This window comes from Pezoporus occidentalis, unplaced genomic scaffold, assembly GCF_034315485.1.
Source record: "Pezoporus occidentalis ecotype Australia unplaced genomic scaffold, CSIRO_AGI_Poc_V1 ctg308, whole genome shotgun sequence".
NCBI lineage: Eukaryota > Metazoa > Chordata > Aves > Psittaciformes > Psittacidae > Pezoporus > Pezoporus occidentalis.
The window spans coordinates 250,900-263,679 of record NW_026915030.1 but is presented as its reverse complement, the minus strand read 5'-3'; the positions used below and the strand labels follow the sequence as shown (position 1 = coordinate 263,679).

The following is a 12,780-nucleotide window of genomic DNA, read 5'->3' as shown; positions in this document are numbered from 1 at the left end:
ACAAATCCTGGCCTCAACCAGAACATCCAGTTAGTGATGGCCTGTGTAACTCCAGTCAGAAGAGACCGACACCATCAGACAATTTAAGCATCGTTTTGTCTTTTTACTGGATGATATTATATATTAAATAAAGCACAACATAAATTACATGTTTTAATAGAGAGAATGAAGCAAAATAGGCAATGCCTGGAGAAAACTATCAGCAAAAAGGAAGCACTTAATGCAGGTCTGATGTATTGAAGGAGACAAGCTGTTGGGGAATCTTCTATAAATTCCAGTAGAGAGGAAGAAAATTAAACTTCCTGGAGACTTTGTTTTTCTGATTTGAAATTTTACTCTCTGATGAGGAATTACTTGTTCAGCCTGGAGAAGAGAAGGCTCCTGAAGGGGAGACCTTAGAGCAGCTCCAGTGCCTAAAGGGGCTCCAGGAAACATGGAGAGGGGCTTTGGACAAGGGCCAAACCTGCTTTAGTGGAAGGTGTCCCTGCTCATGGAAGGGGGCTGTAACTGGATGAGCTTTAAGGTCCCCTCCAACCCAAATCAGACTGGGATTCCGTGATTTAGTAGTTTTGAGGTGTTAAATGAAAAACGCATCTTTTCTTGTACGGTCAAACCAGCTGTTGTTATCTATAGTTTTTCTGCCTGGTATTTTTCCCTAGATTCTCCAGCCATGGAATTCTAACAGGCTGCATTCATATCCAACAGTGACCATAAAATAGTACCTTCTTTAGAATACCAACAATTTACACGTGCCAAAGAACTCAGAAAGTGGTAACTGCAAATGCTTTCCAAACAAGATGAATCAGGAATTCAGTTGCTTTGGGTTAAGATATAAATGCTGAAAAATGGTTCAGCTTCAGTAAACTTGCTGCAAAGTTGTATTCTGCTCAACCATTCTAGAATATTATTATTCTCTATAATCAGTGCCTTTATACAAGTTTGCTCAGGGATTTTTTTAGACATCAGCACACTGGACACCTTTGTCTCACTCTAGTTTATGTACTTGACTCAGCAGGGGAAAGCTCATCAGCATATTCCACACAGTTCAGCATTTACTGAACACTGTTACCAGCTGGGTTTATGTTCTGAGAAAGAGACTTCATTTACAGCTAAGCCTGTCCTTTTGAAGGGCTGTGGGAAAGCTGCAAGGATCCAGAACCTTCCTATGGATGAATATTATCTGTATCCACGCAGTCTGTTAAATGTGCAGTACTGAAGTGTAACAGTGTAGTTCTATTCAAGCAAATCCTTGTGATTAACTTAAAGCTGAGAAGAAAGAAACACAGCTTACCTGGGCACTCACAGCCACCACCTTTGGCTCTGTTTGCCACAGCTGCTGCGTACGATCGTGCATCCAAGATCAAAAGCTTCTGAGGCTGTATCGCCAAGCTCTCTGCTCCTGAAGCGTTAGAGATGGAGGAGTCTGGGGAAGAGGATATGCAACTCATGAGTAACTAAAAGGATACTCCTGACATTGCTTACAACAGTATTCCCTCAAGCCCCACAGTGCATATGCACTGCACACACAGAAACTGGAGAACTCCTGATTAAACCTGAGTATCTGTTACAGTACATGAAAGACAATGAGCTTTTATATAAAACTCTGCCCTTTACAGAAAAGAGGCAGTGACAAACTCACCAAATTCCACATCAGAGAGGTCCCCTCCATTGGAGAAATCTCTGGAACAATTTCCATTCATTAACTTGTTACTGTTGGACCTTGAGTCTGAGGCACAGGCTTTGGCTACAGACTGGACAAGGTGTTCATCATCTGCATTCCTCCAGCCCCACCAACTGACCTCTGGCTGTCCACAGCGGGAAATAACTGCCCCATTGCTCTGGTGCCTGAAAAGGGAAAGAAGAAAAAGAACTTGTGTAATTTAAATCAGGATGAAAACCACAGAGGGCACAAAAATCAAATGTACTCCAGCAGCTGAACTCCTGTTGGGGACTGCTCTATTGTTCAGCAGTAAGCCTCAACCTGTGATCTAGTGGTGATGTATTCCATGAGCTTCCCTGCAAAACGCTGACTGTGACCACGCAGTCACTAGAAGGTAAAAGTCAAAGCTGGGGTAGTGTTTTCTTGCTCAATACTGTTAGCCACTGAAAGCTGGAGAACATTCTAGAAGAGCAGAAGAGGCACTGAAGAGGCAGCCAACACTGGAACTCACACCAAGTTTGAGGCTGGAAGACAGGAGGAAACCCAGAGATTCACTTTTTGATGGGATCTCTTAAAAATCAAACTACCACTAATTAAATCTGAAGAATGTAGCCATTCTGGTAGGAAATACTGGCAGAATTTGGCATGCCTGGTCTGATGATGTCTAGTGGTAACCCAAACTCTTGCTTTTGGGTATCGATGGTGTCCACACCAAGGCATCACCAGTGAGTCACCAGAAACATTCCTTGCTGAACCCTGCTGAACTGTATCATGAAGCCAGTGGATCTTGGGTACTGTTTCAGTAGCTAGAAGGAAAACAGCCTTTCACATCTCAGGATGCTGAACACCTGCAGCTTTACTCATTATGAAGCTTGGTATTAGGAGTGGCTCTGCAATTCCCTTTTCATCTGCATCTATCTCCTCTACTTGTGGCTCTCCTCCATCCCTCTTCCTGATCCTTCTTGGGCAGTGTTTCATTTGCTGCTGCTCAAATACCTATCTAGTGGATCTAGTTCCATAACCCTGCCACAGGGAAGGACACCTTCCACCAACTCCTTTAGGCACTGGAGCTGCTCTCAGGTCTCCCCTTCAGGAGCCCTCTCTTCTCCAGGCTGACCGAGCCCAGCTCTCTCAGCCTGGCTCCAGCCCTTGGAACGTTTTTTTCCTATGCCAATTCTAGTTCCTGTATGTGATGATGCAGCGAAGAATTTTAGAGTCTTCCTGCAAGCAAACTGGCCAGCTCAGCTTCTTGTGAAGCAAGACTTGTTCAGTTCCTTCTAACAGGGCAGCAGCACAGAATGGGGAGCGGTACCTGAATCAGACAGGATCAGCAGATCCAGACAGCCCTGAGCAGTCAGAGCCCACCCAAGCCTATAAAACTATAAATCCTGACTTTTCTCCTTCTCACCACACTAACAGATGTTTATGGAGGTGGCAGGGTTGTCGCCAGAGCTGCCAAGGCCCATCAGGAGCTGAGCAGCACCGTCCCTGCAGTACCACTATGGGGTACAGCAGCAGGCAGCAGCACCTGCCTCCGCTATGCATTCACAGCGACGCTTACCTCGGGTTAAGCCTCCTTGTTGCAAAACCCAACAGTCACAAACCAGGCTGTGATATGGGATTTGCAGGATTTTTCATAGCTCTTTTGTAATGGTTCCATACAAAATTCCTTCCCTGAGCACAAGCAACTGACACACTGCAGGAGCTGAACTGAAGGAAAGGCAGCTGACACCAGGGGCCAGCATGAGAAGCGAAATGGGGATGTGCTGAAATGAACAACCTTCCATTTACAGCTCTCCTGATATCAAATTAGTTCAGCAAAAAGGACCTGCCAGCCACTGAAAGGCCACCAAGCTCCCTGCTATGCTTCTGCACAAGTGACATAAGAGAATAAACCACCGTTACACGTGTACAAAATCTATTTGGAACACTCAGAGAAACTCATTTATTTTTCCCTATGTTCTCCCAGATTTCATTACTACCTGCTGCGGAATCATTCTCACACATTCATCAAGAGTTACATTTTCATCTCAAGGTTCTTGCCTCCCATTTATACCACAAATAATAAGAAATCACTAGGCCAAAAGCTGAGTTCAGTGCTGGCTGTGAAGGCCTCGCACTCCTCAGCCTGCGCAACGGTACAAGGGATGAACAGAACCAGCAAACAGTTCTATTACAGCTGGAGCTCTGAGGAGTCATATCATGCCTGGCTACAGCAAGGAAAAACAGCAAATGGTTTAAGTGTGATTCCGAGGTCCCCAGAGATAGAGCTGGGGGTAAGATGGTGTCACTCAGAGCTCAGTAAGCAAGGAATGACTGGAAAGAATTAAAGCAAACCCTCCAATGTAAGTTCCCTGACCCTCTAGAGACAACGCAGAACACAGCCTTCCGGCAGGAGGCCAGCCTGAATGTGGTTCTGGGCAACCTGGTGTAGCTGAAGATGCAGCAGGGGGGCTGCACCAGATGAGCTTTGAAGATCCATTCGAACACAAACTGTTCTATGGTACAGATACTAAAGCATAAATCACCATTATACAGCTACAAAGCCCTTTATAGAACCTTATGTAACTGTGTGATGAATGGCAAACCTCTGCACATGCTTCATCTTCCTTGTATTCAAGAAACCTTTTGAGGACAACAATAAATCCACCAGGTCCTTGTATCTCCTTGCATCCAGGAAGACTAATCACAGAATCCCAGACTAGTTTGGGCTGGAAGGGACCTTAAAGCAACTCCAGTTCCAGCCCCTGCCATGGGCATGGACCTGTTCTACTAGAGCAGCTTGTTCCGAGCCCCTGTGTCCAACCTGGCCTTGAACACTGCCAGGGATGGGAAATCCCTGAGAAAAAAAAATCCCCAAAGGCTTCTCCCTAACATTGATTTTATGGGGCCAACCCAGAAGAGCTGCAAAGCCCCATTACCAGCCAGATTTATCCATATAGCTCTGTGCCCAGATTTTAAACAATTGTAAAGACAGAGAAACTACACAAGCTGCTGGGAGGATTTTCTAGAAATCAGAGCATGAAACAGCAGCAACACTCCTGACAGCCCAACCTCGTCCAAGTACTCTGGATGCTTCCTCCAGCCACTCAGCTCCTCAAGTGCTTTGCGAGAGCAGACAATGAGGGTTTGTTCCATGTGTCTGCCTCTGGTCTCGCTCTGTCCCAGTGCCCAGTGCTGAGTGCCTGAGGAAAGTCAGTGGGTGAATTGTAAGACAACCATTGTGACTGTTTTCCCCCTGAAGCAAAGCAAAACGAACAGATTTGACAGAGAGAGCTGGGCTGGGTCAGCCTGGAGAAGAGAAGGCTCCTGAAGGGGAGACCTGAGAGCAGCTCCAGTGCCTAAAGGGGCTGCAGGAAAGCTGGAGAGGGGCTTGGGACAAGGGATGTAGGGACAGGCCAAGGGGAATGGCTTTAACCTGCCAGAGGGGAGACTGAGCTGAGCTCTGAGGCAGAAGCTCTTCCCTGTGAGGGTGCTGAGGCGCTGGCACAGGGTGCCCAGAGAAGCTGTGGCTGCCCCATCCCTGGCAGTGTTCAAGGCCAGGTTGGACACAGGGGCTTGGAGCAAGCTGCTCCAGTGGAAGGTGTCCCTGCCTGTGGCAGGGGTTGGAGCTGCAGGAGCTTTAAGTTCCCTTCCGACACAAACCAGGCTGGGATTCTGTGACAGCCTTCCCCCCCCCTCACAGAGCTGAGCAGATGATGGAGCACCCACAGGCAGAAGGGCCCCAGGGCTGGCCCCTTCATTATTTGGAAGGGGAAAAGAGGGGGATTTAAAGCTAATGGGCTGTAGCCATGAGCTGATTTGTTCTCCCTTCATAGAACCAGAATTCTTAAGCTAGGTAAATAATCATTTGCGACCTACTCTGAACTCTCCTACCTTGGCTCCTCCGACCCAAGCTGTACAAATGTGTCAGCTTTACCATTCTCTAAATTTAGCTTCAAACTCAGAGAGCAGCTTTTCCTTCCTGTCTCTGCAGAAGCAATGGATGGACAGGCAGATAACGGAATGATCAGCATTCATTATCTTTCTAATCCCTTTGTCCTCTGATTTCTTAAAGAGATTTTCAACATTTATGGGAGGATAACTACACCAGGAAGGTGCTCAAGGCATTAAATGACAGCTTCCAGAATACCTGAACAAAACCCAAACCCAGAGATGATGAAATGTATTTCTCATTAAAGCAGCTGCTAAAACCCAGGATCTCAGACAAGCAATTTTGTTATGAAGAACTGCTGGACTCAGTCTAAGGAGAAGACTGATTAAAACTACCTAAAATATGTAGATACAGCTAACACCTACGTTCTGTTGTAATTTGAGTTTTACATCTCCCTTAAATGACTTTGGTATTTGTCCTTGTTTCTAGTGCAGTGTGAGTATTGGCCATTGAGAACTGGAGCCAAAGCGAAGGAGCCGGAGATGCCGTTTGCCATTTCTGCAGTTGGGTTGAGGTCTTCATCTTACAGCTTTGCATTCTCACATTAACACATTCAAATTCATCTTAGCTGAGGAGTTTGCTCTAGGAGTGACCTGCAGGAGATGCAAATGCTGAGTGCTCCTACAGTGTGTTTGGGATTAAACGATACAAATCTTACAGGGCAAGAGGAAATGGGCTCAAGTTGTGCCAGGAGAGGTTTAGATTGCATATTAGGAAAGATTTCTTCACCCAAAGGCTGTCAAGCACTGAAAAAGGCTTGTTCCAGTAGTGGAGTTTCCATCCCTGCAGGTATTTAAAAGCTGTGCAGATGAGACCCTCAGGGCCATGGGTTAGTGGTGGCCTTGGCTGTGCTGGGGAACAGTTGGGCTTGGTGATCTTAAAGGTCTTTTTCAACTTAACTGATTCTGTGATTCCCACTCAGCATGAACACACAGGAAGTCTGCCTCACCTCATTTATGGTTTGACAAAAGCCAGTATCTGCTGCTGCCTCACACTTTCCTGGGTTTTGAATGGGTATAAACTAACACATATATAGGTAGCAAAGGTGGAGACAAAGAACCCGAGCTCACAGGCCTAACAGGTCCCACTCTGCTGTCAGTTAAATGCAGGTCTGAATGTTTTCTCATGTGAAGGGTCCCCTGTCACCTTGTTTGAGATATAAACCCTCCAAGTTGTTTGTGTTTTGTGGCCAGGTCCTGCTCTCTACACAGCTAGGATCCTTCTGGAGCGGAACAGCAGGACCTCAGCACAGATGGAGGCCCAGGGGGATTCAGCTTGGGGACCACTCCACCAGGCAGCACAGAGGGGGCTGTGCCAGGTTTTGTTGCCTCTTCCCAGTCTGGTTCTCCAACTTTACCCTAGCAGGTCCTGGATATTGTCTCTGAGATGTTCTCCTGCAGCACCCCTCCACATAGTGTTATACATGCACAAATACAACAAGATGAAAGCCAGACCTCTCTTTACTTTGAATAAATGGGAAAAATTTGATTTTCAAGTCTGCCAGGCTCATTGAAGGACACCTGGGACATAGAACACCTTTCCTTCCAAGCTAAAATTCCCACTTGCAGCTTCTTTCAGCTTTTATTTGCTATAACACCCCATTTGTAGCCTGGTGAAAGCTGTTCCATCTGCAAGAGCCTCACCTGTACACGACAGCAGGGATACGCTTCCAGGACCGAAAGCTTGCCACACTCTCTAGCTCCTTATCCGTAATCCAGGCAGGAACAATGATTTCTTGGGGGTAACTACCACAGAGCCTGCAAGAGAAGTGGTGAAAAGGGGTTAAAGTGACACAGAGCAGTTACACGCTTCCCAGACAACACATAATAACCAGTATGGGCGACCTGACAGCCCTTCATCTCAGCAACCTGCCAGTTTGTGAATTCCTGTTTCATGGTATGCCAACTACCTCCTCCTTCACCTGTAACAAAAGGCACTGTGAGCACTGAGCTGCATCAAGGCATTTCAGGGTTTGAACATTACAGTTTCCAGTACCTGAAGGGGGCCTACAAGGATGCTGGCAAGGGACTCTTCATCAGAGACTGCAGTGAGAGGACAAGGGGTAGGGGTTCAAACTCAAACAAGGGAGATTTAGGTTAGATATAAGGCAGAAGTTCTTCCCTGTGAGGGTGCTGAGGCGCTGGCACAGGGTGCCCAGAGAAGCTGTGCCTGCCCCATCCCTGGCAGTGTTCAAGGCCAGGTTGGACACAGGGGCTTGGAGCAAGCTGCTCTAGTGGAAGGTGTCCCTGCCCATGGGAGGGGTTGGAGCTGGAGAAGCTTTAATGTCCCTTCCAACCCAAATCAGGCTGGGATTCTATGATTTTCCTCAGGGAATTCACACGTAGGCAATTTCTGCCTCCAGCTGAAACAAAACTGGAGCATAGAAGAGAAATTCCAGGTCTCTGCATGCCAAAGAATTAGCTCATGGATTTTCGGGTCACAAAACACAGAGGCAGAGCCACGCTGGCTACTGGATTCAAGACAGAAGTGGGAACTGCACACTGGCTCCTCAGCCCCCACTGAAGGCAGAAACCAGAGTGCAGGGCTCATGTTTGACTGGTAATGGAAATTTCTTCTACTAGATGCACATCCTCCTCTACAACTGAACTAGTAAAGCCAAGACTGGCAGTGAGAACCCTGCAAGCACTCAGCAGTGACTGCACCATATTGCTGAATCATAAATGAGTTCATCCCCAGTCCATTCCTTTAGGGAAATGCATTTCCTGCACAAGGGCAGATGAACACATGTGTAAGACTGTTCTATTCAGAAAAAAACACTGATTATCCTGAAAAAATGCCCTTTGCTTAAGTGCTGGCCACAAGAAGGAAAAGAGAAGTTTGTGTCATTCTGCTTCCATAGGACACAGAAAGGATTTTTTTCCTTGTCCTCAGGGTTAAATGCATAAGGGATTTTTTCTTTCCTAGATTTTCAGAGCAAGACAGACACTGTTCTTGCAGTGACACCAGCTACCAGCTGCAAGTCATACATTATCCTGCAGAGACAGAGCAAGGAAACCTGTTTCAGCACGGTGTTATGGCTGGGTTTGCTCCGAATTGCATTAGGGATCAGCCAGAACACTCTGTCCTAGTGACCATGCATGGCGAACACCAGCCTCTGCTCCAGCAGCAAGAGGAGAGGACATCAGCCTGGCCTCTGAAGACCACAGAAGGTATTTTCTCTTGTTTTCAGGATCTACAAGCTCAGCTCTTCCAAACCAGCTTCTTTTGGGTTTTTAATATACATATTTTCCATAGGTTAGCAAATAAAAGACAACAAAATGTGGGGTTTAAAAGTTCAAACTCCACTCTGCTCACTTCAGGCTTCCCCTCCTTCCATGGGAACACTTATTCTCTAAGAAGGCCTCCAGCAAGCACATCAAAATCCAGTATTTCTCAGCCTACAAAAAACTAGAGCAACTAACAAAATATTAAATCTTTAAAAGCACACTTTTTTCTATAAAACAACAGAAAATCCTCATTCTGATTGTCCCTTATTAGGAGCTGCAGAACTTGGACGGAGTTCCAGTAATGTGCTATAACAAAACTGGTGGTTTGAGATGCTGTTTGGCTGTGAACCAGCAGCCCACACAACTCACTTGTACTTCTCATTGATGTTGGAAATCCTCCAGGCATTGTTCATATCAAACCCCATCCGCTCCACTTCGTTTTTAAACCTTGAAGTTACATGTTCTCCTGGGTATCAAAAGCAGAGAGAGAAAATCAATGCAAAATAAGAAGTAAGGGTTCTACCTTTCAAAACAGTGACAGAAAAGCACCACTGGAGTCATGAATAGCACAAAAGAGAAAGGAATAGTCCAAAACCGCCATCTGTGTTTCACAACCCTATTTGGGAAACCCATGGTGGGAGAACCACTGCTTGTGCTCATGGCTCTCCCTGGTCAAGTGTCCTGAAATAGCAGTCTAAGGATCAGCTTCTGGAAGTTCATGTAAGAAACAACAGAGCTGCAGCCCAGAGCCAAGCACATCAGCAAAAGGTTGGAACTAGACCTTAAGGTCCTTTCCAACCCTAACTATTCCATGATTCTATAATCCATCAGCAGTCATAGTGGGAAAATGCCTTCAGTAGTTTTTCCTTTCTGAAGTTCTGAAGAATTTTATATGAATGAGAAGAATGGGAAGCTCTGGTCTGACTGATCCATGATGGGGGAATATGTAGAACGTGGTCTGGAACGTTTCCATTTAGCATGCAATTCCAGCCTCAGGTTTCCTGTATGGCTGCATGCTAGCCCTGGAATTGAACCTACATCAGTTCTCTATCTCCAAACTGGACATTATTCTTCCAGCAGTCATGTGGAGATATGAGGATAAATTGCATAAATCATTGTTTGTCACAAGTATCAGTCACAAAATCCTCACAAATTCATGGCTTAATATATTAAAGGAACTGGAATGAGCTCCATATATTTCCTGGACACTTTTAAAAGTATCCAGATACAACTGAAAAGCACACAACGGCAATAAAGAGCAATTCTTTAGACAGGCAGAGAGAATCAGAAGGTATCAATCAACATGGAGAAGAGGATAATGCTCAGAGGTTCAGAGTAAGAAATGTGATAAATCCACCGAGCACATGAGCAGCATAAAGTAACCCTGCAAGTCTGTCCATCGCTTGTCTCATTCAGTTGCTGTATCATGAACTCAGAGGCAGAGCATCACCCCACAGGGGGGAAAATCAGTTGAGAAATTAATCCTTTAAGTATTACATCTTTCCATTCTCTATTTCAGAAAACCCTTAAAGCCTTTCAATACCCGAGATACATGTAGATATGTATTTATCTCCAAGATGTACTGCTCTGAAACAGTTTTTATGTGATGTTACAGGACAATTAGAGTAAATGTAGAGAAATTGGTGCATTAAGAATAAAGACTGCGGCCTACCCTTACCTGGGGACTTAATTACCTGTGAAAGAAAAGCTGTAATATTAATCATTCCTACAGCTCAGATTATACACTGAAAATGGTACCCTGCAAACCCCAACATGCTTTACCCTATGGACAACGTGTACAATGAGATTACTTTCCTTATGATTTCTGAAAGGTAAAATGTGAGGACGACCCTGTGTGCAAGTGGAGAACATCCATGGCAGTACAATCTATGGACCTGACTGACCTTCACCGCTTATTTCCTTTATATCATGGCACTGGTACCATAAAGAAAGCAATGGCTCTGCCTCCTGAGTCATGCATGTTATGGAGAATGGGGACCACAGGTCAGCTCTACCTTCCTAGTGCAAGGTCATTTAGACTGGAGCTCACTGATAACTCGCTGCTCCTCATGTGAGGTCTGCATGAACCTATCACCTTCTAGCCACCTACTTAAACAGGTCCACAGCTCGAGTCCCTGCCTGACAACAGCTGGATGGCTCCATGACTGACTAAAGCAAATCCACCCCAATAATTTCCTTGTGATATTCAGGTACTGCTTTGTATGCTGATCTTAGAGTAGCTATGGTGGGAGCTAATTTCTCCTTTGTTCAGACAGAACCAAACTCAGGCTGTGCAGCAGACATGCAAGACACTGCAGGACACCCTAGGTGCACTACACCTATATAATATACATACAGTATAGCCACCAGCTAGTGAAGAAAAGCAAGAACTTATATACAAAGGTGAAGGTGTCCAGGTTCAGCTGACAACAGCACTGACTGAACCTGTCTGTAACTGGTTTGGAGGTTCTAGATTTCAGAACAGGCAGTTCTACTTAATGCATCTGTGGTGATCCCAAAGTGTTACCCATACCTGGCCGGCACAAGTCCCCGTGCTGCTCCTTCTCACTGGCATACACCTCCATGCACCACGCGTGGTAGGCAAAGGAGAAGAGGTCCTCTATCTTGGAAGGAGGGCGGATGGCATTGTTCAGTCGCTTGAGCCAATCTTGACACTGCTCAAAAGTAGAGAACTGACACCTGCCCCAGAGACAAAGAGTTACCTGTGAACCTGCAGTGAAATCATGGAATCACCAGGCAATGAGAGACCAAACATCCCCACTTGCAGCACTGTGTGCAGCTCTGGTGTCCGCAGCATAAGAAGGACATGGAGCTGCTGGAGCAAGGCCAGAGGAGGCCACGAGGATGAGCAGGGGCTGCAGCTCCTCTTGTACAGAGCCAGGCTGAGAGCATTGGGGCTGTTCAGCCTGGAGAAGAGAAGCTGTGTGGAGACCTCAGAGCAGCTTCCAGGGGCTGAAGGAGGCTACAAGGATTCTGGAGAGGGACTCTTCATCAGGGACTGCAGTGACAGGACAAAGGGTGATGGGTTCAGACTGAAACCAGGGAGATTTAGGTTAGATATAAGGAAGCTCTTCCCTGTGAGGGTGCTGAGGCACTGGCACAGGGTGCCCAGAGAAGCTGTGGCTGCCCCATCCCTGGCAGTGTTCAAGGCCAGGTTGGACACAGGGGCTTGGAGCAAGCTGCTCCAGTGGAAGGGGTCCCTGCCTGTGGCAGGGGTTGGAGCTGGATGATGTTAAGGTCTTTCCCAACTCAAACAGTTCTATGATACTATGAAAGCAAAAACCCAGAGCAAGTACCTTACTGGTAACTTAGTGCTGCTCCTTCATACATTCTAATAGGTAGCAAAAATTAAACTTTGGATATTAGTGAAGAAATACACACTTAGGAAGTCAAAACAGTCAACACCCTCCTAGTCATGAAGGGGGAGATGTTTATCCATATGATTACTATCAAACCAAGGACACTATCACCAGGTTCTGTCTGCAGTGTCCACACCACCAAAGACAGAGATGTGCTACAGTGGCACACTGACTGCTGGTCTCAGGTGGGAACCCATGCAACTATCACATATGTTTATGTTCTAATCCATGCATCACCACCTATAAGCAAGAACATGGGTTTCATCAGACATAGGAGAAATACCCATATGATTGTTATACTTGATTTAAGAATGAGGACAATCTCTGATACCTGAAATCGTACATTATTCCCCTATCTCATAGGTGAAGATTCTCTTCCTAGCCTTGGTGGGAAGCACAATGTCTTTGAAACTGAGCTTTGCCTGATGTTACAGACCACTAACAACCCCTGCACAGCAGAAACCAATCTTCAAAGCAGTGTATTACAATTCATTAGTTTGTCTTTTCAAACAGGACTCCTGCACCCTTTAGAATAAGAGGTGGGAATAACACCAGTGATCTATTTTGCTCTGACAGATT

The 12,780-nt window shown here is 45.9% G+C and overlaps 1 protein-coding gene across 6 annotated transcripts in view; it reads right to left on the bottom strand.

Moving 5' to 3' along the window:
* The window catches only part of MTMR3 (myotubularin related protein 3), a 74,750-nt gene that overhangs the window by 16,776 nt on the left and 45,194 nt on the right, over window positions 1–12,780 (bottom strand). For all 6 annotated transcript variants that reach the window (XM_062627819.1, XM_062627814.1, XM_062627818.1 and 3 more), the window contains 5 exons: window positions 11,355–11,521; window positions 9,191–9,287; window positions 7,238–7,351; window positions 1,640–1,845; window positions 1,292–1,423 (listed from right to left, as the gene is read on the bottom strand). In XM_062627819.1, coding sequence (XP_062483803.1) covers window positions 1,292–1,423; window positions 1,640–1,845; window positions 7,238–7,351; window positions 9,191–9,287; window positions 11,355–11,521 — 716 coding nt within the window. The remainder of the gene's footprint in view (window positions 1–1,291; window positions 1,424–1,639; window positions 1,846–7,237; window positions 7,352–9,190; window positions 9,288–11,354; window positions 11,522–12,780) is intronic.